The following is a 26,726-nucleotide window of genomic DNA, read 5'->3' on the forward strand; positions in this document are numbered from 1 at the left end:
ATGATATTGCTTGTACTGAGCAGCATTAAATCGCCACTCTACGTGCACCTTATTTGCTGAGGAAAATTCGTGCATAATGCACGACTTAAGCAAAGAGAGTGACTATTTCATGTTGCGCTATGTTAGCACCAACGTAACGCAGCTCATATACAATAATCTGCTGCTGGAACATATCAACAAACCGTTCGTCGAAGCAATCGAAAAGACCGCGAAACAGGTGCCCATCACAAATTCGAAGACGTGTAAAACGATCAGTGGACTAAGGTCACCCAACATAACGTATCTGCATGTTGAACATACGGATTTGCACAGTATGGAGTTCGATCAAAACTACACTCTTTTAATTCTTACAATAAGCTTCAGCAATCTTGTTGCCTTACCACGCACCATAAACAAGCTACGCGCAGCGAGAAAAATTGAAATATCTCACTCCTACTTACAGGCGATTGATTTGGGTGCTCGCTGACGGGATGTTTCACTAACGCAGAACCATTTTGTATGGAGTTTACTCACAATCGATTGGAAGCATTGGATTTGTGCCACTGGTATCTCCCCAACATAACCAGTTTGAATTTAAACTCAAACTCACTATCACTACCCCCAAAGTGTACCGATCATTTGTCTGGACTTCGAGAACTTAAGAAAAAAAAAACAATCACATTGTAAACGTTAGTATGGAAACTTTTGCCAACCTGAATAGGTTGCAAACGTTAAATGTATCGTACAACAATATATCCTGTATAAGAATTTGAAAATTTTGAATCTAGCTTGAAACAAACTCACAGCATTAGACCGGTCGTTGGTTCCAGTCCAAACATTGTCGTTTAATGTCCAAGGAAACTTCATCTCCCGTTTTGATGCAGTTGATGCGGCGCCAAACGTTATCTATCTGGATATGAAATTCAACCCTTTCGATTGCACGTGGTACACATGCGAAGAAAGAGAAAAGCAGCTTGCGTGCGTTCGGCCAGTGTTCAATAAACGTATGACTTTAACAAAATAATCAAAATAAAGCTCATAGAAATTGAAAGTGAAGAACCGCGTCAATACCATTAGACTAAGCCTCTACCTACAAGGCCTTGTGATCATTTTGAAAAGCTTTATTTTTTAGAAAGAATGGCTACCAGCATTACGCATGGAGTGAGAATGTTCTAAATTTGCAAAACAATTTTTGTTTTTCATAAAGAACGGCCTTATTGCTCGAGACTAAATAACTTCAGTATGAACAATAAACGATTCTGCATAAAAATATAACAATCTCGATAATGATGATTGAACTATTCAAGAGCTCCTTAATGAACTGGTCTCATTTTTCTGTTATTATTTTTACATTACCCTCGAATGATGCTCCCATTTTTTCAGTACAATAAAATTGAAATAAAACACCAACCGAGCCTTTCGACCGTGCCCTCAGCAGACCTCACTGTGACGCGTGTGGTGGTTGATACAAAAAGTCTAATTCTGTACTTTACTATTTAACATGTGGAACAGGTTGTCTCTAGAACATTAAGGTAGTACATACACTAAACTGTTGACTTTTTGTTGCAGGGTTTTGTTTGTCCTCGTTGCTGCGCAGTTCGGCTGTTCGGTGCATATTGTTTGTGACTTAGAACCAGGTTGCGACATTTATGATATGCGTTCTAGTGCAGACTTCTTCGTCCATCGGTACATACCACCGACTGTGCAACACGTTAATTACCGGCACCTTGCCATCAGTTGTATCGATAACGCTTTCTTTAGCACTATTCCTACGTTTGTGACATCAGTGGAAATTTTCACTTCCAAGCACATTAGATGGCTTATTGTACCGAGTGAAAGTAATATGTCATCAGTGAATGTAGCGTACACAGGGTTGCGCCGATTCGATGTGGAGAGGGGCAGTGCATTATCGGCGGTAAGTGTAGCTAGTAGCAATCTGGACGAAATATCGCCGTCCGTCAGCTATTTGGAAGCAGCACAAGACATTGCAATAACCAGTTGTTTGATCGAATCGGTCGATCTGGGTGTGTTTTGCAATATGGCAAAGCTGCAACTGCTCAACTTCTACGGCAACCGTATTAGATACGTTAAAAACAGTGCCAACAGCAACTGCAGCCTGTACGATTCACTGACCACGTTAACTTTGTCCCAGAACTATTTGCAAAGCCTTAACATGGGGCTGTTGAGCCCATTTCGTAGTCTGGCTCTTTTAAACGTAAACGAAAATAGGGTTGAAGCTGTGTTCGGTAGCTACGAAACCGATGCTAATTTGACGATGTTTTTACAAAAAAACAAAATAAAATCGTTTGATGTGTGCACGTGGTATGTGCCGCGTATGCATTCGTTAGATTTACAGCACAATCAGTTAAGCACCGTGCCGAACTGTTTGGAGAAGCTAAATGGAGTGAGTCAATTAATATTAGCCTTCAACCAGCTGTCAAACGTCAGCATCGAAAGCTTTGCAAAGATGGAGAGTTTGGTTTATCTAAACCTGTGCTGCAACAGTATGACTTCGATCAGTTTCAACACTACCCGTTATCCGATAAGTTTAAGAACTGTACTGCTAGCGGAAAACAATCTCACCGCGCTTGATTTGTCGCTGGTAGCGGTACCGTCGTTGGAAGTAGATGTGGAGAAAAACTTTATTGAAACTTTTGACGTGCGCAAAGTATCTGCAAATGTTACAAAGCTATTGATGCGAAACAATCCCATCGATTGTTCGTGGAAGACGAGGGAGGAACGAGCTTACTCAACTTGCGTTAAAAATATTGTTTAAAGCAAAGCACCGACAATAGGCTAAGTTTAGTGATTATTGGAAAAAGTGTTGGGTATGGTTGAATAATAAAAAGCCATCTCGTCGTCATTAAAATATTACTTTTGGCATTATACTTTTTCGATGATCCAAATGACTTTTTCTATCTATCATTCCTAGTTATAGCAACAAACATATAACATTAAATTCTTACTCATGATTGAAATAAATATCGTTAATATCTCGTTAGGAGTACGTGACGTCGGTATGATCTAAATTTGGATATTCAACCTTAGTGGATTAGAATGACTTCACTTCAAACTATTCACGCACTGTACGTACGTATAATAATCTCGGTAATGATAGGATAAAAAATAGAGCAAAAAAATACCCATAGCAACATTTAAAAACCCATACTCTCCGAACACATTTTATTCCAGTTTTATCATGAACTTGATAAACAGGTTGTTTCGACAAAAATTGAGCAGTAATAAAGCCTCTAACTTGCTGACTCCTTATTGCAGGATATTGTTTGTTCTCGTTATCGCCAAGTGCGGAGGTTCGGTACACATTGTTTGTGAAGTACATGCAGTTTGTGACATTTATGATATGCGCACTAGCGCAGACTTCTTCGTCCATCGGTACATACCACCGACTGTTAGGATGGTGAATTACCGACAACTTGCGATCGGGGCTGCGGATAACGCTTTCTTCCGAACAATTCCTACGTTTGTGACGTTGGTCGACATTGCAGATTCTAAGCAGCTAAGTCGGCTTGTCGTTCCGGGACAGAGCAATATTTCCGTGCTGAATGTAGCTCGCACAGGCTTGCGCCGCATTGATGTGGAGAAGCACAGTGCGATGGTTGAGTTATTTATAGCTTACAGTAATATTGCCCACATTTCACCGTCTATCAGTAATTTGAAAGCATCCCGTAACATTGCTGTGACCAACTGTTGGCTGGAATCGCTCGATCTGGGTGCGTTCTGCGATATGCCAAAGCTGAATATGCTCAACTTTTGTGAAAATCGTATAAGGTACATACAAAACAGTGCCAACGGTAATTGTAGCCTGTACAATTCACTGGAGACGCTAACCTTGTCCCGCAACTTTTTGCGAAGCTTAAATATGGAGCTCTTTAATCCATTCCGAAGCCTGATGTATCTGACGTTGAAAGAAAACAGGATTGAAGCTGTGTTTGGTCAATTCGAAACTGATACCGATTTTAATTTATTTTTAACAAACAACAATATTAAAGTGTTCGATGTTTGCGAATGGAACGTACCGCGTATGCTTTGGTTGGAATTGCAACACAACAATTTAAGTACCGTACCGAACTGTTTGGAGCATTTAAAGAGCGTTCAAAGTATAGCACTATCCTACAACCAGCTGGCCAACGTTAGCATCGAGAGCTTTGCGAAGATGGAAAGCTTAAGCAAGCTAATCTTGTCGAGCAATAGCATGACGTTGATCAGTTTCAACACCGACCAATATCCAGCCAACTTAAGGACCGTATGGATAACGAATAACAATCTCACCGAGCTTGATTTGTCGCTGGTAGCGGTATCTTCGCTGGAGGTCAATGCACAGGATAACTACATTGAAGTTTTTGACGTCAGCAAGGTTTCGGCAAACGTCACTACACTATGCATGATAGGAAATCCAATCAATTGCTCGTGGAGAACTGTTAAGGAGAGACTTAACCTAACTTGTGTTAAAAATAAAAGTGTGTAAGAAATTTGATGAATTGATGGATAGGTTACGCTAGATTAAGTCTCAATAAATATTATAATGAACGCAATCCACAACACCTAAGCAAAAAACAAAAATAATTTGCTTGTTTAAAAGAACGTAGATTCCTTTAAATTTTCTTCTCATCGTGCTCTTCCTACATTTTACTGTGCACAGAATTCTTCACTAAGTTTCGTATTTCTTCTAGTTTTTCATTACAATAACAAAAGTATAACAAACACATAAACCAGATATTAGTAACTCCCCTGCATTGAATTATCATTCATGCTCAACGCCGTCAATCGTAAGCATGAATTTCATTACCAAATCGATTCACTTTCAATTTCACTATTTGCTGTTCCGTTTCCCAAAAATGCTTTTTGTATGCTAATGAATCCTTCGCTAGTACCCCGGAACGGAGTAGTGTTTGGTTTGATCTTCGGAAAAGCAGAAGGCGTCAACGTGACACACTAAATTACTTCCCGTACCGATGGGCGCTACACGTTCGAGACAATTGATTGCTTCAGTCCGGTAGGAGCGGGCAGATTTTGGGAACCGTATCATGGATTCCATCGGAGCTTCCACAGCGAGCAAACGAAGCATATTAAACAGTTAGCACAGTAGTGGTAGCGGTGTGACTAATTTTACTTCGAACCCAAAATCGATGATTGTTCGACAGACGGGTTTGAAGGTTTGCATTGCTCTTCAGAAAAGCATAAGCCGGCCAGCAGCATTTCAAAACGGCAGTATACAAACTATGCCAGAGATGGGTTTTTGTTCGCCAGCAAACATACAACTTCCCATTTGAATGTTACGCCACCGTACACACTTTTGGGCTGGAACAACAGATTGGTCTGGTGTCTGGGCAAATGACAACTCGAACCCCGCAAAATGCTAATTGAGTCACAATTTGGAGCTTATCTTTTCGATGAGCCTCACAATAACATATGACGGTGGAAAACCATCCGAACCTTATTATTCGCCTTTTGTTCGGACGCGGTGGTCGAATGTGGTGAATACACTCACAGTCGTAATCGCATGTCGTTCGTTTCATTAATGAGCTCATCCAACAGTTGACGTAACCTGGGCACAGCTCGTGCTGTTTGTTTGGGTAGTGAGGATACCGGTGAGCTATCCGTAGGAAAAGCGTCCCAATGTGGCCGTGCCGCGTCGAAGAATATTCGAGAAGACAAACCGACAACGAGGAAAGCGAGTTAGCCGTTCGCAGCAAACAAAGTGCCGGCCATTAAACGTGATGAGCCCTGGCGCGGGAAAGCTGCCAGAAAGTGAGAGTGCTTTTGCAAACTGTAGTCCGTGTACTTGAGCCGGGAAAGGAAACGTATCCACTACAAAGACGGAAACGCAATGACCAAAAACCGAGCATTCACACCGGAGCGTGTGCCCGGGAAATGGGAAACGAATGATGATAATGATATTAAAGTTTACACACAAAAACCGCAACGAAGGGAAAATGTGATACCGGGTTCGGTTTTGCGATAAAGGACGCTGAAATCCCGTTTTGTGAAGAGAACACAAATGACCAAAAGGAGACTCTCAGTGGGATAGGAGCGAAAGTATGAACAACTGTACCGTGGGCTGCAATACCTTGAACGAGGAGGATGCAAATAAACATAATTCTTCCGGTTTGTGGAACGCATGTCCTTTACTGGTACGACCGCAGGTTCAAATTTGCCGCTGCAATGTCGTCATCATTAAGCGGCCCTGTGCCAGTGAGGTTACCACATTGCCCGTCTTCATAGTCCGCGGCAAGCGATGTGCAAATGATGGCAACTTTTCAAAGACACAGCCGGATGATAGAAAGTCACAGACATACGCATACATAAATACAAATAGGAAGCAGATGTCTGAGTTTGACCTGGGAGAGATTTAGAATTTTTGTATTTTAATAGCAGCAGGTAAGGGAATAGAAATAATAGGTTAAAGGTAGAAATAGATGATTTCAGCCATCAATGTCTGAATATAAGCTCCCGAAAGACTGTTCAACTAGTGGTTAACAAAAAGAAATATAACGAATAGGAAAGGAATTATTTCGAGCAGCTACTCAACTTACTTCAGTTATAGTATAATTATCAAAAGTCCTCTTTAATATTTTCCAATTCTTTTTAAACTATTCGGTAACTTCAATTCCCTGCAACAACTGAGTTCTTTCTAGTCTCTTCATTTCAACTTCAAGACTTCTTGTTGGCCAACCATTTCCAGTTCCCTCAACTTTATGTTATCCGTAGCTGAATAGTTAGCCGTGCGTACAGAGAGCCAATCCAAATAGGATTCGAAACCCGGCCGTGTAGTGTGAAAGACCGACGCCCCTACAGTCTCGGACCGTAATAAAAACCAATGTCACTCTGTGTTTATTTTATAGCGTCCTATCCCTTTGCTTATTCCCTTTATCGTTAAAGCGTTGGACCTACCAAGTGGAGTACTAGACCAACATTTTAATCTTCTTGAGTAGAAATTTTGCTCACTCCGAAACCTGCAAATGAAAATTGTGTCCTGTCGCAGACTGCCAAGCGAAAGAATGCACAAAATGTGAAGTGATTTTCCCTTCGGTGGATGGAGAAGCATCTCAAAACGCTTATACAGCGCCCGTTAGCGCCATCCACGGCACTACCTTCAAAACGGCCGAGCAGCAAAAATATTCCGTGCAATTTATTACTGACAAGTATGAAATTGAGTTGTGCGAGATTAAACGCAATCCACCAGAAGATCGGTACGGCTGGGCCGTATGGCCGTCTCACAGGTATGCTGGGGGGAAAACCATGGCGAGTGTATGTGCACAGCAAGTGAATCGGGGAGATGTTAGTTTTGAGTGGCCGAAGGGATGGTTTGTCAATTTATTAGCTTTGTTTCGGTATGCCCTTGATGGAAAATTATGATAAGTCTCAAGCATGATGAATTGTAAATATTATTGCAAACGTCTCGGGCGGAAGAAACCGGGCAGAAGATGTTTGTTTCTCTTGTTCGGTAGTGGTATGCTCGGTAGCAAGTAATTACGACACGTTTTCCCTTGCGTTGGGGCGCGTAACAAGGCTTAAAATGTTTATACAATCTAATGGATAAGGTGAGGCAACTTCTGAGTTGTTGACCCAGATGCATGCTCCGTTCGAAGGAAATAAATGCAGAAAGGAAGATGGCGAAGTTTAAAGAAGATCATTTAATTGGATCGATTATTTAATGTTATAAAATTGTATTTCTAATTCTAAATTTTTGTCCAGATTAAAGATTCATCGCACTGAAATTCCAGCGATTATCAGCTTTTTCACCCATTTATTTTAGCATTTTATCAGAGTTTTGAATATCATAAAATAAGATAAACAACTCATGAATCATCTTAGTTTCACAAATGAACCGAACAGGAGAGATTGAACTGCAAGTTCACAGGAATCCGATTACTTGTTGGAAGAGTATACCTCAGTGAAGTCGATCAGATTTTCTACCAAATCCCAACAATTCCAGCTTCACCGTTAGACAAAGGTCAATCCCCATTAATGTGATGACGCAAGCAATTGTGAAGCGTGACCACAGTGGCGGACACAACGGGGTACGAAACCGGACGAAAACTCATGGGCTGGACAGTTTGCCGATTACTGGACGCTCAATCGAAGGAAGAAGGGTAGACGAGACTGAGCGCTCTGGCTTCGCAAATGCCTCGCATTGAAGTACAAAATGCCTTGGGCCAAGGGATTGCCTTCGCATGTCCGAAATGGCGCATCATCAATCGGGTGCATCGTTGCAGCAGACGCGTCGGAACGCCAACATGCGCCCAGACGCTACCGGTGTTGTATCTCGCTTTTACTCACACACACATGTACAACGATTCCAACTCATTCGCGGCATCTACTACCAGAGCACTTCAGGTTTCATCTTTCACTGCACTGCAATTATTTCAGCTCATTTATTTACAATTAGCTTATCTCCTGTGTTCGGTTCCCTTCGCCGTGATTCGTTTCGTTGCCGTTCCAATCATAACTATCCGCGGGCCTCTCAGGGTAAGGATGCCGAGGGTACGGATTGCACACAGGAGTTGCATAAACATTATCAAACGTACCCACAGTACAGCATACGCACGGTGAGGCCGCGCTAGGAAAAGGAGACAATGCGAAAGGTTTATAAATCACAGCCAATGGTGTGGGGTTGTGAGAAGGTTGCCATGGTATTAGCTCAGCTGGTGGCAAAGTCCTATACTCCCTTCTCTCGCCAATTGCCAATCCGATGTCCTCGCCGGTATCAACACTTCCTTCGCTTGTGTCACAGGCCCGTCACAAAAGAGAGCACCACCATGACAAACGGAGGAATGGCTGCATGCCATCAATGCAAAGTTTGCAGTTGTTGCATAGTTCCGGTGTCGATTCGGTTCACTTGGACCAGCAGTCTGTCTGCCCATTTCCTCCTGGCACTGAAAACCGAGCTGTCACCCATGATTGAGGATTCAACTCGTTGTCAGCGTTGGCGCTCGACGTCGTCGTTGTCATCGGTCAGTCATTTAATGGCAAAAATGAGCTGCATTGTACCGGCCATCCAATCGCATTTGAAACCAAAGCAGCTCCCCACATCAACTCATTAATGCTTGAACGCGTTCGCGTATCTCGTAGGGATTACGGAGCAGTTGGAGCTGGGAAAGAAGAGTAAACGTCGGAGCGGGAACCGCAACATGCAACAACATCGGACCCATCGACACAAGGGCTACACATTGCCAAGGGTGTAAACTGCATCCTTGCATCTTGCAGTTCTGTACGGCCGTGGAACTCTGCTGGTCATTACATTAATCTTACGCTGCCAGCAACGAGGAACACTCGTGTCCTGCAAAGTGTCCGGGCAATTGTTTTCTAGATTCACACAAGGAAGAATCTGTGTACACACACTCGTTTGTAGGAGTGGGTGAAAACTATCTGATATGCCCCATTAGTGATCAATGAGGTGGTTGCCATTTTGAAAACAATGGTTATACTGCGGGAACCAGTAGCTATCTTAATGGCGAAAGGAATACAAATGAAATATTTTTACGCGTAACTTTTTTATATTAATAGGAACAAGGGATGGAACGAGTTAACATGCCTGTAGCGTTGAAATCCAGCCGTCGCAGCTATGAACAACGAAATGTAGGCCACCACCAAACAATCACTTGTTCGAGTCATTAGCATCTGTGCTGCATTGTGATATCATCTACTAACATGTTACAATGATGCTGTTGCTGTTGTGAGGACATTTCAAGATTTTCACTTCAAAATATCTTTAGAATACTATAACTCCTCCATTGTAATAATCAACTAGCTTGTTTGCCCACTCACTCTACACTAGCAAACCTGTATCCTATGAAATCAATTTTAGCCATATCGTTTTGATGCTCATCATGTGCATTTCTACATCATGTCCAAAAAAAAACCAGAGTCCTTACCAACACCAGTCTATCTGCCGTCACTACGCTAGACACAGGTTTCAGTTTCGCATGCAAACAAACTTCTCCCTGCTGACGACATTCACGAAAATCGTAAACAAACTGCCACTTTACCCAGACGGCATCAGTTTCAACTGCACGTCAATTCTTCACCAGGCCCCACACTCCGGTGGCACGCATCGTCATCTCGTGCATCGTTCGACGCGACCAATCCACCCGACGGCGGTAGCCATTTTTTGCCAGCGACGACACCCGTTGGTCGATGTGCAAGAAGCTTAGCTCGCTAATTAAATGAACTGTCGAGAGTATAAGATCGACCCAACGAGCAGCAAACCCAACAAGCACACCCAGGTCACCGGCACCTGTTTGTCCTTCCTAAGTGACCTAAATTGCTTTGCATCATCCATCGAGGCGTGCACGGATGCTTCAGTCTCGAGCACACCCACATGTCACGGCTACATAGCCACACTTTTGGATGGCAAAGACACGCGAAACTCTCTCAAGCGCCGTCATTAATCCAATTTCTCCGTCCGACCGACGAACGAACGGAGCGCAACGGTTGACGGTGAGGTGTGTGGTACTGCGCTGTTGGCCCACTGCTCATCGTTAGCACCATCATCTTCTGCAGGTAATTCGATTTATGAAACTGCATAGTTTTGGGGATGATGTGAGGGCAATAAAGCGAGTGAGAGACATGATGCATCCATCGAACCCGAGCGTACGAGGACAGTTTTGGTAGCGAATCATGACTAATTCGGAATGACTTCCCCAGTCACACTGACATCGGTGACAAAGCGAACCTTTAGTGTAGGCAATGTAAAGAATTTAGGGCGTCTCTAAAGCCCAGAGATTAAAAACAACTCAAGCCTAAGTTATAGTTTGCTCAAAAATCATTAAACTATTGATTGAACTTCAAAAGAGCAAAACAAAAAAAGGTTTAAGCTCTTAGCAATACACAGAACTTTGCCCTTTTCAACACCGAAATGGTATCACGAACGACTATTAAAGCTGCGGATGCGTCAATGCGTCAAACATTTATTTATTTTTTTTGTATATTTCCAACAATTTTTCTGATCCGATCGTAATCACTCACATACGCTAACGCATGTCAGAATTTTATCTCCTCTTCTCTCTCCCTCTCTCGCTCACTTCCCGTTCAATAATTCCACCAGCAAGTAAGGCGGAAAATTAATAACTGCATTTTTAAGCCCATTTTTCCATTCTATCACGAATCGTGCGTTCAGTTTAATCGAAAGGAACCAAACAAAAAAAAACAATAAAGCATAACAAAAAGTTCACCATATTAGTCTGCCCAGGGATCATGCTTCTTGTTCGGGCTAGCTGCAGCTCAGGAGAAAAAATATTAAAATTACGCATTGCAAAATAACTGTCATAGTTTTCTTTTTTTACCCATCTTTGCATATTGAAGCAACGGGCAAAATCCACATCGAAACCAGGTACATATTACGCACAATATCATAAAGCCTCGCGGCGGGATGTCGAACGTAAAAATGCATTCATGAACATAATATGAACCCTGCCGAACTCCATTCTTGTAGGCAACCAGTGAGGAGAGCATACTACAAGAGGCGACCGGTACCAACGCACTTTGGCTCCAGTTAGCACCAGAGCCTCAGAGTGGGTTGAAAATGCATTCCAAAAATGATTTAAAAACGTACCTTATGTTTTGCACTTCGCCAGCAGCCGTCTAGCAGCATATTTTGGAATTTCATGTCGAAATATTGTAAACTAAAGTGGCTCACTGATGGGTGCGTGCGTACACACAGGGGATCAAAATTGATGGAATAAATGTTGTCTGATATGTTGCCCCGCCAAACGCGCACGTACCCCGGATATCATCCTTTCGCCGAAACATATTCGAACTATTTTGTTTGTCTGGGTCCAGGGGGTGCATATGAGAGCCGATTGCTGTGTTCTGGGCGTACTGTGTGTTTGTACTGTGCTTGGGCAGTTTATTCAAACTAGCTGTTAATAGGCAGATGAAAACGCACAAAAAAAAAACACGTATTGCACGTGCATGCAAGCAGCAGCGGGAAGAATGTGAAAACTCCAAAGCTCCAAAAAACAAAAATCCTCCCGGATCGGAACGGATACCCCAACCCGGCGCGCCTTTTGTTTTCCGCTCGCTATTTTCCCGATGCCTACTGGCTTTGTCGAGCGTGTGCTTTGTGTTAATTTGAAAGAAATAACTTGATGAAAATGCACAGCACAGCCGGAGAGCAGAGAAACGCACACCAATTGGCACAATACAACAAGGCGTCACACTAAGGGAGGAGATAAAGCGTTGCCATCCCGCGACTCCGAGGTCCCAGCGCCACAAAAATCAGACCCAAAACTTTAGCCAAGCCAGTAAAAATCAGATCTCATTTTTTGTGCCCCGATTTTCATCACCATTATTCGGTTGTGGTGCTGCCCTTTAGCAATAATAGCCAGTATTATCGCTCGGTAAATGATAGGACAAACAGACAGAAGGTCGCGTCCAGAGAGCGAATGGTAGAATACCAGGAAAAATAAAAAAACATTGTTTTGTTTTTTAAACGGCCAAGTATTAAAAGATGGCACAAATTTTCATCCATTGTTTGCTTATTACGACTCTTTTATTTTTTGTATAGTGTGAAGTAAAATGTGGAAAATAGAAAAGAAAAAAGAAACTTCTTCATTTTACCAGTTGTATAACAAAGCAAGGACACGCTGCCAAGGGGCTGCAAAAAAGAAATAGCAATCGTAGTTAAAAAAATAACCCTTCATTTCTTGAAAATAACTTCATAGGACCAGAAGAAAGTTTCCGGTCAAAAGAAAAATGGTGTATCTTATTGTTTTGCTATCGTCGTTGTCAGTAAAGGGAAAAATCTAGTGCATGGAGCTGTTACGCCAAGGAGTTGATTCCCCTTTGTTTAACATCCCCCAAAATGGTACTAAGACTTGAGTTCTTAGCTTCAAATATCCTGATGACTGGTCAAACCTCAAGTTAAACAATTATAGGAATGTTTCAGAGTATAGGATCCTTGTTTTGCCACTCTTCAATCATGTTTGATGTTTTCTATAGATTGTTGCTGCGACACTTATAGTATTTAAGCTAAACAAAGTTTATAGTAAATAAATTGAGCATACCTCAACTTTTGCAAGTATCACGGCAAACAAAGGTTAACTGAGACTGACTCAAGAATCAAGAATCGTCTAAGGAGCTTCCATAACATCTTCATTTTAATAATTTTAAGTTTCATTTAATCAAAACTACGCCATCAGAGACAGACTTTCAAAAGTAAACGAAGTAATGCAATCACGATATAAACTGGACACCACCCCTACCGGTTACTTCCAACTGCATGACTATGCGCCGTACGGAATCTTCCGGAATAATGCCGTCACAAAGGAGTCGCGCTAGGAGCTGGGCGAGTAGTCGGGTAAATCCATTACCGAACCAGACAATCGAATCCCCGACACTCGGCGCACTGAACGTTCCTCGGCGCGACATTCCCTAAAGGTTTCCGTCCACACCATCGCCACCACGCGCATGATGCACACGCACATCCATTCATCATTTTTCCGTTTTCCGCCTTCAAAAAACCCAACGAAATTACTTTACGCTCCAATGGGAGCTTCGTCGGTTGGGTCCTCAAACATCGCTGTCGACCTATTCCTTCAACCATCACAGCGCCATCGGGCTATCGCGTTTGGCGTAGATTGTGAAGATGCTATCGCAATATACGAACACGTCCTGTACGCAACACCCGCCTCCGAAATATCCATTTGCTAGTATGCCCTCGCACTGCCCGTGCTCCTGAGGGCCACTTTCAAACGAGGAGCAAATCTTAAAAATGGTCCCATAGATTCCATCAGCTTCAACCAACGTTCTTCTTCCAGGGGTTGAGTCCTTCGAACGCTTGCTGGTTCACTTCGCATTCCCGCATTTTTTTTTTGTAAGAATAGGGATCTTTTCTCCATTTTAATGGGATTTTCTTTCTTCGCGCTTTCTTGACGTGCACTGCGTCCTTTTTTCAACGTTAGTTCTTCCGGTTTCCGCTTCACATTCTTGAAAGCTGAAATTTTTCCCGATTTTTTAAAAAAAGGACCCTTTTTTGTGTACGGAACAATTTTCCTTTCAATGAGTTGTCCATACAATTGGTAATGTTGGGGGTTGGGCTACCTTAAATTGGGGTTTGAGTTGAAAAAAATACAGCTTCCGCAAGCATGTTCGCACACGCACTCTTTAAGGGCAAATGGGTACAAATGCATAGAATCCGAGGGTCTGCACATGAGTACCGTAATTTAAGGGAAAGAATTTCCCTCGCAAGTAACTAACGCGGGTGGTCTTTGAGTTTATAATTGCATCCCGCCGATTTGCTACACTTATAACGCAGATTATCCAAGAACACCAAACGACAACACACGTCGTTTTCGGTGAGGCACCAAAAAAAAGTTCAAACGAACTTCAACTTGTAGTACAAAAGCGCTCCGACAAATCTGTCCCAATCCCGCATTTTTTCGTTCCTACAGCCAACGATTGTGTTGAGTCTGTCCCAGCACTTGCCGGGAACCTTCCTCCTACCTACCAGAACACCAATGACTCTGTTTGTCCACGAATGGCTCATAATTTACTTACAGACTTTGGCGCTGATTCAGCTAAAAGTTTGATCCCAGCACGCTTTCGACAAAAAGGTTCCTGGTTCGCGTCCTTTTTTGTCTTCCATTTCTACAGTCCACATTTCAAGCGTACAGTTTAGGGAAAAGGAAAAATTGTCATAGCAAGCAAACCAGATTCCTTCCAAGGAGGCAAAGGATTAAAGATTGTCGTGTCCCAAGGTCCTGGCGATTCGTTTTCTCGCTTCGTTTGGTTCTGCTACCTACGATGTGCACAGCTCCCGGAATTTGCACTGCAAATCGGCGACTACAAATGGAGATCTCGCTGGTGGAAAAAGTTTTATATTTTCTTCCTTCCACATGGCTGCGGGTAGTTCCGACGACGATCGGCCCAACTTGCTGCTCCGTGTCCCATCCACGTAAGGCACAAAACCTGAAGCAAAATCCTTAGATCCCCGGGATGCGTCTGACAGGCACGTTCTGCTCTGCACACGGCGGTGTGTCTTTCTTTTTTTACTGCCACTATTTATATGTGCTCTGGTGCGCCCGGTACAAGTAAACTTACTTGATCTTCCATTACGGTACAGCGATGTGATACGGCCAAACATTTTGTTTACCCAGAGCAACCACTATCTTGAGCGTTTTTCGGTCCAGCTAGTTTTCGTTTGCCACTTTTACTATTTTTGTCGAGTAAAGTTTCCTTTCCTCAGGGCAGAGGCAACACAACGCCCGTAGAAGCAGTCGGAGTTGAACATACTTCCTCCTCAAGACGTTCCACCGGTTGGGGTGGAATGCGCTCAGACGAAGAAGTTTGTGCCACGAAATGGATTGAGTTACACAGTTTGAAGTTGAAATATATTTATAAATTTTGGCTACATTTTTCATCACCAACTGTGCCGAGAGTGTAGGACGATAAAGTTTTGAAAGCATTGTACCAGCAGGAAGTTAGTCGTGCTCGGCGCAGTTGATTTGTTTTGATGTTTGGAAAAATTCGAATGGAAAGTATTTATTTGAGTGGTAGAAAATCTAGTCGACGAAAGCTATTTATATATAGAGGCATTTTATTGAGAAAACTTCAAATAAGACTTTAAAGCTGTTAATCAAAAAGATGAAATTTCAAGAAAAAAAAACTTAAATTTAGCTGACTTGCGGATATTCTATCGTGAAAAGTGAGTTCTATTTTCATCACTGCCCATCACTCCATCAGCTATATAAGAATACTTAATTTATTCGCGCTTTTCCTTGCTCCTGCTTCAGCCTCCCAATACAACTCGAACGGAGCGTTCTAACACCCAGGTCTGGCAGGAAGCGAACGGATGTGTTTGTCTACTTTTGCTTTTGCCAAATTGAGTCTATTTGTCAATTTGCCAAATGAAGTAGCGGTGAACGTTATCGTTAATTTAAGTAGTTTCACTTGGGGAAACCATCTGCACAAGTTTGCTGCGCGCCTATTCATCCGCTTTTTCAGGCGACGTTTTTTTCCTACTTTCTTATGTCATAGAATTCATTCCTTGAAACACTCAAACTCCAACGTGACGGGACACACACGTGGGCCAAGAGTTGAAGAACTTATTCAACAAACTCTCCTACATATGTACACGGTGCTGAAAAGATTCGTCTCTGCTGGGTACCCTGCAGGCAGTAAAGATTGTAATTTGCAATTCATTTGTACGATTAACCAATGAACACACAACGACGTAACCGGTGTAATGAGAAGTGCTTGATTGCCGTGCCGGATGTGACGTACGGTGTGAGTGTAATTTTTCATTACAATGCCTACCCCGGGGAAGGTGCCACGAGTAAACACAAGCACCGTGGAATGGATGATGAATCCACGGTCTTCGAACAGAAACACTTGGGATGGGGTTGATGTGTCTCTCATTCGACACTATCACACAGCCACCAACGTCAACCTCGTGCTGTCATATATGATTTAATCTGTTAATTTGATAATTGCTTCTTGTACTCGGTGCTCGCTCCAGGTGATTGTACACATGCACACTGTTTGTTGGGCGTCAAATCGTACAAACACCTGCCAGAAACCGAGTCATCTTTACGGGACGTGCTTCAATGTTTTTGGGCTGAAGTCTGACATGACATCTTTGTAATAGTTTTGGATGGGCAGCATCGTTCGTATCCCATATCCTTTATCTGAACTGTTTTACCCAGAGCGATGATGCTCCGACGCACCCTTGATGCGTTCCGAAACGAGGAAATTTGCTGAATGCACATCTTTATTGGCTATTTGGATGCATAACACCAAAACCTATGATATGATATTTGGCAACACTTCGCCCTTCATGTGATCGGGATTCTATGAGGTCATGGGTTTAGGATAATGAATTCACTGCCAGGACAGACCTAACTGTGACGTCGGGTATAGCTTTAGATGAGTAAAGGGCAAATACAAATAAGGTATAGTTATATATTGAAATGGATTTCAAGTAAAGAAAATTCGTTTAAAAACTAAGTTTAAAAATTGTTTCATTATGAATCGAGAAATTTCCGTTTTTAAAATAAATATAAATATAAATAAATTAAAAAATAAATAAATTTAAATTTTAAATAAATTTAATAAAATATAATTAGAAAATAAATAAATTTTTTAATTAGAATTCCATCAAATGGGTTAGATGAAATGCGTCCATTAAACACGTGTAATATAAGCCAAGAGAAATGAAGATGAAGTTGTTCCAATCCTTTTCTTTGCATCCCAATTTCAACAGGTATAAAATCTCTATCGCAAAGGCAATGGAAAGTCACGAATTCCAGTTGATGTGACAAGATCGGATGGGCAGCTCTCATTCGTGCTGCATTAACGATTTCTGATCGTGCATGATTCATGGCTGTACCAACCATCCCCCGATTGGAAGAGTGACATCCACACACATTCACACACACCGCTGTTTGCTCGACAAGTTGCTCCCACAGCGGTAACCGCTACTGTTGATAATAGGTAGCCGAAACGGTAAACGATAGCGAAACCAACCACCGGCAGGGATTTACAAGACACAGTGGTGCCCGTGTGTGCTGGCGCGATCAAAAGCGACCCCACCCAAAACTGACCGAACAAATGCGACAGGTAATTATGTTTGCCCACACATATCACATCGATAATTAGTATGTAAATGCATTCACACAAACGCTAACAGTTTGCAATACAGTAGCAGCACACGCACAGTTTCCCATGGTATTTCCACCGAAAACCAGAATGCATTGCGGAACGAGCCTGATATCTCGTCTATTTGTGTGTTCGCTTTTACCTGGCCCTCCCCACGCACGCGTATGGTGCTCCTGACAGGCAGCGACCCAGGTGTGGGATACCATGCCATCCAATGGTGTAAAGCCCGTGACAGATTTTCAACAGCCTGGCACACCGCTTGTCATAAATACTTATCAATTGGAAAAACAATAAACAGTGTAATAATGGTAATCGTTTTACAGGTGGTCCGATTCCATGCGATACGTCCCGCTACACCAATACACCCGCGCATTTGGTGTGTTATTGCAATCGTTTTTTGTGCATGTGAATCTCCGGAGAGTTGAATGTAACGCAACGGTTGCAACTTCAAGTCGGTGATGCTGCATAACTCGATGGAGACGCCTGGTAGATTTAAACCAAACATACAATTTTGTACCATAATCTTTGGATGCAACAAATTTTTAATTAGAACTTTTTTTGAATATTTCACTTTAAAACTGAAACATTATTTTATTGTGTGAATTTCACCTGCTTAGAATTAATTGAATTTCAAAATTCTAACACCCCACAATAAACTCGTAAGGGCTTCGATATTTAATTCGTTTGTTGCTCAACTGTTACAGCTAACAGCCATCGTCATTCAACCATCAAAACGATTGACCTTTGCGTTATATCAAATCTAGCAATACCTAATGAAGTTTTCAATGCTCTAAAAGAGAATCGCGCCAAGGGGAAACTGTTCTTCTAACGCATTTTTTTTTCGAAAAGAAAACAGTACAACCCCACCACGTCCAAACCCAGATTCCTTCCTTCTTCCGTCACGGGTACAACACTCACGGCAAATGTAATTCAAGGGGATCGGTAAAAGGTAACAGGGAATTGAATAAAGTCTGGTTAGAGCGGAAAACTTGATTACCAGCACCAAGACGCGTCACAGCAGACTGTCCCTCGTGTTCTGTGTGCTCCTTGGCTGGGGTACACGGTCTCATGCTGAGGGACACGGTGCAGCAACAGGCAGCAGCAAATCACATTTGGATTGTCGTTTCCAAGGTAAAACTCGTAGCTCGTAATGCGGATACACCCATGCCAAAGCACTGTAATATCACGATGCAATAGGTGGAAGTGCCAACAGGTGTGATGTTTAAATGCAAGCAAAACGTTCCTGTCGTTTGAGGTGCTTTAAATCTAATCATTCATAGTGAAGAATTCATAATATTTTCAAGGAAAACTCCTTTTTCTCAACATGTATTTATAATTTTAGCGTGATTATGATACTGATCTTTTCCAACCATCAGCAAAAACTATCAGATTTCTTTGCCCTCGAACAATGTTGCACCGACAGACAAACAATCGTGTCACAACGCTTGTTTCAATGTGGCAAAGAAGGAAACATAACACATCGTTACGTTTTTGTTGAAGAAATAGTAAATGTGTCTGTCTGCCACGTGACGTGAGTTTTTTGACTGCTCTTGTCGGAAGTAGCTAAAACGGAAAAGTACAAAAATAAACCTCTCCAAGCTGTCTGTCGACGGGGCGACAATCACCTCATAACCTTTAACCTCAGCTGCATCTCGCTACAATATTCGTGCCTTTAAGATTATACTTTGGTAAGCGTACAATCGTGGGCGAACTTTAAAACACATTCTTCGTCGGCAAGCAAGCGTTGATAGAGTAGACTACCCTTTGTATCGTGGCAGGATTGAATCGATATCTAATTTAGTGATGTCTTTTTTCACGATTTTCACATATGTTTTGATTTTATAAAATAGCATAAGTTAAAACACATCAGAATATGTAATTTTTGTACATTCACAACTATTCCATGATCTACAGGATTTAAAGACTTCAAAACCTTAACTTGAATAGAAAAGAATATCCAACTCCTATTAGGAATGAACACAAAACAGTTGAGCACAAATGAAAGGAAAGCTAAGAAGATTACATACTAGTACCGCTGCCAGTAATCTTTCGGCAGCTCCATCGTATTCTTCCATATCGTACATCACGTGGCACCAGCTACGCATCGAATCCCTGATGTGTGTCAAACGTATCGGAAACATGTAACAGTAGTGTGCTCTGTTTACGCTTGACGCAGCGGGAATTGATTTTCAATTTAAGAAAAAAAAGCAACTTCAAAGAAAAATGAGGAGGCCACAAAAGTTCAGAAGCCGAATTGAATTTCTTGCCCATGTTTTCTAAATCCGATGCTTTTCTTTCTCCTTTCAGGTTGATGTGTCACTCTCAAAATGTGATTTACTTGTTGACATGACATGTTAGTTTTCCGCGTTTATTTTCATTTCATATCACATAAATCACATAACGGATAAGGTACAAAACCGAAGAAAAGTTTATATTTCTACGTACTTTTGTGTTTGTTAACTGACATGTAATTCAAACGCACCGGGGTTTAAATTTTATTTCTTCTCTTTATCAAAATGATACGCTGAACGATTGGCCAGTATAGGATGCGTGATGTTCAACGAAGATAAATTAATATCTAAACTTACCGAGAAACGTGTTGTACTTAACAACCATCACTTAAAAACTATCCTAATCATTAGCATGCAAAACAGCGAGAAGAGTGTGCATTAATTTCTCCATTACAACCGGTCAAAAGCGCAATCACTATGGAATTTAGCTGAACTCCGGTTGGGAGCAAAATATATATTGAGAGCGAATGCGAGCAGCACCTAGGAATGATAAATCTTCCAAGTATTTCATCAACAAAAGGCCCTACAGTTTGGAATTTCAATTCGCAAAGCGGGCGCCCAACATTCCCTCGGCATCGGTTCAAAGAATTCTCGACGATACAGAGCCACTCATCCATAAATTAACGTCCAAAAGTTTTGCCCAGTTGCATCAAACACATAGCAGCGGAACCTGATACGGTTGATGCTTCTTAGGTGCATCTACTCGGGTTACACAGATGTAACCAGGAAGCATTGGGTCGAAGTCGCCACATATCCCACCGGATGCATCTTTCGAGCAGGGTTTAGAATTGGTATATTGGATGTGACTCGCACAGTCACATACCACTCTTAATGAATGGAATAAACACCCTTCCTATGGTTCTGATTAGAAATCGAATTAATTAAGGAGGACCATTGTTAAATAAATTGGTATTCCCCTTAGTTTTCAATGATCTATCTACGGAAAACAGTAAGCTACAAAATTTAATTTTTGAGTTTGATATCCAATGGATAAAATTGAAGAATCTCATGCAACTGAGAAATTGCTACCTATAGAGCATCAGATCCCGTAATGAGGGCTGAAACGTGGTTTCTATAAGTCTAGTAAACCAGAAATTGAAGGCATGGCCTCTTAATCTTCAGGTCATGAAGGAGAAGAAAATTATGTCCAAAGGTTTTAAAATAGTGGCGCTGATCTCACTCACGGCAGGATCGTGTATGTCCCGGGAGATCTCTGAATTAAAGGACCGACGCTGGCATTTAAATATCCTCAAAATAATTCAAAGTATGCATAATAAAAAATAGCTCTAGATATAAAAATTATTTCTGATAGATTTGTATAAAGAGACCTGACAAACCGCATACTTATAATTATTCGCTACAGCTGTAGAACAAACAACATCGCTCGATAAGACAAGCGTTATAAACTACTGCATGATGTTCGCTTGTTCATTTTAAAAGGAAAAGTTTTCCTTTTACTCCGATCGAACAAGCTAGTTCCGAACTCGTTATATTAATGTTTAATTATCAAAAGTCGTTCACCAGGCAAGTTCAAACCCGCAGTTAAAAATAATGACAAACCGGAACACCACTAACGCTACATAATTATCCACAGCAACAGCGAAAACGTGAGTGCCCGGGCTGACTAAGGAAACGGTCACCGTTTTGTTCAACACTGATGCTGGAACTTTTAGGTACATCATTCTCTTGCCCTGCCTTTCAATAACCCCCCCCTGAGAACCCGTCCAAATGGACGCGAAACTCACGTGGTAGGATGTTGTAAAAAGCATGAACGAAACAAGGAACTACGGTGACGTAACGGAACAAAATTGAAACTGATTGCGGAACGTTAAGGGACAATCACAACTCTGACGAGCGTGCTCACCCCAAAAACTTCCTACCGAGAGTGATAAACGGTTTAAAGTCAGAATGTTTTGTGTGTGTGTGTGTGTATGTTGGGGCCAAAAAAAGACGTTTAAAATCAAACGAAATGAAAAACGGAGAAGAACGCTGAGAAATGATTCTCGTCGGAAGAACACGAGTGAATCGCGATAAGAATGAAATGATATCAAACAAGCTGATGGACGTGGTGCTGGTGGTGGTGGTCACCATGGGAAGTAAGCAAGAAACTGGGGAAAAGTTCAAGTGAATACAAAAACGCGAAATCATCTCGGTGTGCCAGGGAACGAGACAACTGCTCGATGATCAAAGGGTGAGATTACAGTGCAGCTCAGTCGTTAGTTCGGCACAGAGGGAAATGTAGTAAAAAGGTGGACATCAGCAGGGATATTCAAAGTTAAGAATCTAAATTAATTCTGTGGAGCTAAGGCATTCTAATACAAAAATATCAACCTTAAATCATGAGATTGTAAACCTTCACAACTTCTCACTTTTGCTCAACTAGAGCTGCGACGAAAACTCTGTCGGTCTCTGTACAGGTGAATAGAACACCGATCGCAATGGCATCCCAATTGTGAGCCGAGTTTCTTCACTCTTCCCCATTCATGCAAAGGCCCACAACGGGCGGGCGAATCGTACGACGTTCTACCGGCGTCTTCGAGACTCTCGCGGTCTGCAGTCAGGCAGGAGGGGATACATGCCGAGGGGGCCACGGAGAACACAGCCGAAGGTGTATAAAAAACCATCACCAAAACGCAATACGTGCGAGGCAGAATAGACGCAATCAAACACACCGAGCGCGCAATTCACCAAGGCTGAGCCACGGCAAACCCACGGATCCACGGAGTGAAGAAACACATGCACGCCAGAGTTACCGGGCGAAACCGGTTTGGCACCGATTGTTGTTGCCCGGGGAATCTCGCGAACTCCCATCAGCGACCGAACTCCACGTGGAGTATCGCCGAACAACCGAAAACGGGAATATGCTGTGAGAGCGCGATTGCTGGCCCCGTAGCGGAAATCTGAGCCGTTTATTTTGCCCAGACTGAAGTGATCTTTACCTGGTGTGTGTGTGTGTCTATGCTTTTTTGATTTTCATTGCTCATCCAACGAAGGCTGCTATTTTTCTTCTCTGCTATGCTCCTTCTGCTGCTCTTACAGCACAACTTTCGTTTATTGCACAGTTTCCTTCACTCGGCCGTAGACTCGTGACTTGAGCATCATTTTACCACGAACAATCTTCCTATTACCGAGAACGGACCCTCGGTCCAGTAATCGGGTGAACATTACGGAAAGGTGAACAAAAAAAAAGAAGAAACATTGGGTGTTGGTGGTGGGTGATTGCTGCTGGCGCACAAGGGTGGCGCACAACGGGTGGAAACGAAGAGACCGTACACAGACTCTGATCGTAATGGAACGGAAGTGGATCAGTGTATAGTTCGCTTTTTTTCCAACTTATTTTGCTGCTCTGTGGCGATCTGATGGGTGCGCGCGCGCGCGCCCACATTTTCGCGCTCATCATCAGGTTGCCCGCGCCGTCCATTGATCTCCTCGGATCGCTTCACTCCACCCATATATCCCACGGCAATTCCGACAATATGATTGTGGTGTGTTGATGATGATCATCACGATAAAGATGAAGATTGGAGGAGATTTTAGTTAACTTCTAGCATCAGCAAACTCCAGGGCAAAAAAAACACACAATTCCAAACGAATTCTTTAAGCGATACGCTTGGTGGTATGCGCGCAGGCGTAAAACTGTATTGGTAACGCAGCACAATCTAATAATTTTGCGTGTTATTTTTTTTTTGTCGGTTGCGGTTGGCATTTTCTGTTCTGTCCAACCGGGCCATGATCAAAGCATTGCCCGAATGTCGGCAAAGTGTATACTTGCACGCGAGTAAAGCGCGAACTCACATGTGCCGCACAACACGCTAACGTTCAACAATGCTGTAAATGAATGTTTTTCTTGCCAACGTGCGATAAGATTTGCTTGCAATCATAAATCCTTTTAAAATAAAATTTAAAACAAACCTCGCACCACCACGCACAAACGCACAAGGGCGAGCGTGGCCGTTGCGTGGGATCGTTGCTACGTTTTTTCCCATCGTAAACACTCCATTTCGCAACCGTCAGCTCGTTTAGGTTCGGTGTTCGGTGGGCTTCGATTGGTTCGAGCTCTTCAGGAGCAGGTGAGCGATGGGGGTAAAGGGTGCGGGTGGACGTGTAAATGCAAATGACATATCGTAAATCTACAAGCTCGAAAGCCCTCCGGAACGGTACCGGAAACCACCGCCGATGTCTGCAAATGCACCGAGAGATGCAAAATGTCGAACGCAAACGGATACCGATACGCGGGGATGCAGTTTTCGCCCACCCACAGCGTGCAGAGGTATGGTGAATGGAAGGACGCAGGACGAGGGACGCTATTTGTGTGGGTGTCGTCCGTGAGACGAGGGATGCTTGCCAAAGATAAGCAGCGTTGGTCGTGGCATTGCCAATTCCACTGATGGGCTGCCTGATCAGCCCATGGCAGGGCATGGGATATTGCTTACGTTCGTGATGGCGTTTTCGGTTTCTGGATTCGTAAGGATTTATCTGGATGCAGATGGGGGGTGGGTGGGTTGTTTTGCTTTCGGAGCACAACAAGCATTGAGAAGCATAACTTGATATTATTCAATTGTAGAATGCCTCCGAGAATAACTTTTTAAGATTTTACTTATGTTTGTACTTCAAAATTAGTGTAGTCAAATCTGAGTCTCAGACCTCTAGACCTCTCTAGACCATAGGAAATGTGGTTCATCCACAAAAAATTAAAGATCATTAGCTAAAAATGTTTTATTTCAGCTATTAAAGCAATCCCAGCCGATATCACTGGCAGACGTCCTCTAAAGAAAGATTTCTTCCACCACCTAAGGCATCGTCAACCGATGGCAGCTCTAATCGAATTGAACCCGAACCCGATTTCTGTAATTAGCTGCAATAAATCATTATTCATTCACAGCATTCCCAACCCAGCTGGCAAATGATCAGGTCATGGTTTTGGGACGATTTTGAATAAATTAGTTTGATTTATACAGCACGCCATCGTTGGTGATCCAACGCAGTCAAAGTCACAGCCAGTGTGTTTTGTGTTGGTACTTTGGGCATCCAGAAGAAAGTGAAACATCCCAGACCGGTGGGGTCAAATGAAACATAAATCTTTCATCGGTACGGGACGGTCGGCCACTCGGGACTCACCTCCATTAGGATCGACGGACCGATGGGAGTTGTAAACTAGAAAGGATGGAGCATCGAGAAATCAAATAAAACGAAGATTTGACCGAGGGAAGCAAACGAACAGAGAGGAGAGCTATATTCTTGAAGTTCCTTTGGCACTATAATCAAGATGCTGACTTATCACGCTACCGTATTTCATGCGAACGGATTTTACGCCTAATTACTGCACAGAACCCAATTCGGTGATATGTAGCGAGAATCCCCGAACAAAAAACGGAATATCTCCACTTCGCTCACGAAAGCACACTCTGTACGGAATATCCCAGGTTAGGTTGGAATTGAAATCTAATTTCATCTTCCAAAGCTGGCCTATTTCGGTTCGGTGTTCCCTATCATCAACGCGCGATTGGGGTTGAGAATGGGCCTTCGCGTTTAGAACTTCTAACTCCACAGCAACCACCCGAGGTTCTCAGTGATAATTTTTCCACGGTTTCGACGACGACGAAGACGGCCCGCACTTCTGCCTGCAGGGCAAGGGAATCGTTTTCATTTCTTTTTTTTTGTCTCTCTCTCTCGCTCTCTCTCTCTCTCTCTCTCGGTTCAGGTTCGAGAAGCTGAACCAATTTGATAACCGAATCACCTCGTGAATGGCGCTTTGGGTTTGCAATTTCGCTTCCCTATCATTAACCTGTCACACCGGTTTGCTTCGGTGCCGTTTCTAACGATTAGAACGATGATGAAGATGAGGAATACCCTGGTGTTGCTAGAGGGTACTCCACAGTCTCATCGATGGAAGATACAGGTCTCGCCGCTCTGTTTACCCTTTTTTTCTCGTGTTGTGAGCAAACCCAACCAAACATACTGCGAGTAATTTTCCCTTAAAATCTCATTTCGAACGTGATTCTGGTGATATTCTTCGTCTGCTTCGGGAGTTGCTGCTGTCTAGTAGTTTCGCAGTCCTCCCTTCCGATTTTCCTGCTAACGCTTAACGCCGATAATCTTCACAGATGATCTCCGATGTCGGAGGAGCGAAAGAAAACACAACTGAATAATCGTCCTCGCCGTAACTTCGGGGTGGTGTGCGCGAGATGTAATTGGAGGCGCGGTCGGTAATTTTAGCTTTCCTCGAAACGCCTCCTCCTATGCGAGGGCAAATGATTTACCGGGCAGCGAATCACACACACACACCCACTCGGGTCCCCAGAGGTGGCCACCGTTGATTGAGGAGTTGTTTTGATTGATACGAAAATTGGTACATTCCCTAGCGTGGCGTCAACGAACCCCACCGTCCCCAGGCCTCTTCACACTTCTTCCGGGGGGGTCGAGGAGCATTATTTCCATGGAAATTATCTCCAACGGCGTCTCCATCAATCGACCAGCAGTAACCGGCCTCATCTTTTCCCCGTTGTGGCGAATTTGGCAAATGATTGTGATTTGCTTGCCGATAACTCGATTGTGCTGACCTCCCACCCATTCCCAAGGGAGCAATCGAATCGTAAGAATTTGGCGTTTCGATTGTGTATCGGCCGCCGGGTTGCTGGGTAGTGCTCTCGGGGCCAAGTGTTTAATTAAAGCTACCGAGTTTTGGCTGCCGTTGGGTGCCCACTGGGAAACGTTGATCAATGTTACGTATTCCGTGTCACACACACACAATGCGTTTGATGAAGGTCCTGGATCGTTTGGGCCAATGCCCAATGCAACACTGCTGGGGATAACTTCATCGATTGCGGCCCCAACTTC

The 26,726-nt window shown here is 43.0% G+C and overlaps 3 protein-coding genes across 3 annotated transcripts in view; 2 read left to right on the forward strand and 1 right to left on the reverse strand.

The window, feature by feature from the left end:
• Window positions 1-26,726, reverse strand: part of LOC118504626 (protein winged eye) — a 263,745-nt gene that overhangs the window by 152,139 nt on the left and 84,880 nt on the right. The window lies entirely within an intron of this gene.
• LOC118504629 (chondroadherin-like) lies at window positions 1,414-2,832 on the forward strand. Its single transcript, XM_036039347.1, has 2 exons — window positions 1,414-1,491; window positions 1,549-2,832. Exons 1-2 carry the CDS (start codon window positions 1,481-1,483, stop codon window positions 2,753-2,755), a joined length of 1,218 nt encoding a protein of 405 aa, XP_035895240.1. The 5' UTR covers window positions 1,414-1,480; the 3' UTR covers window positions 2,756-2,832.
• LOC118502452 (leucine-rich repeat protein SHOC-2-like) lies at window positions 3,184-4,465 on the forward strand. The gene is made up of 2 exons (XM_036034681.1): window positions 3,184-3,195; window positions 3,256-4,465. The coding sequence occupies exon 2, from the start codon at window positions 3,341-3,343 to the stop codon at window positions 4,463-4,465; it is 1,125 nt and encodes a 374-aa protein (XP_035890574.1). The 5' UTR covers window positions 3,184-3,195; window positions 3,256-3,340.

Source organism: Anopheles stephensi, chromosome 2 (assembly GCF_013141755.1).
Source record: "Anopheles stephensi strain Indian chromosome 2, UCI_ANSTEP_V1.0, whole genome shotgun sequence".
Taxonomy (NCBI): Eukaryota; Metazoa; Arthropoda; class Insecta; order Diptera; family Culicidae; genus Anopheles; species Anopheles stephensi.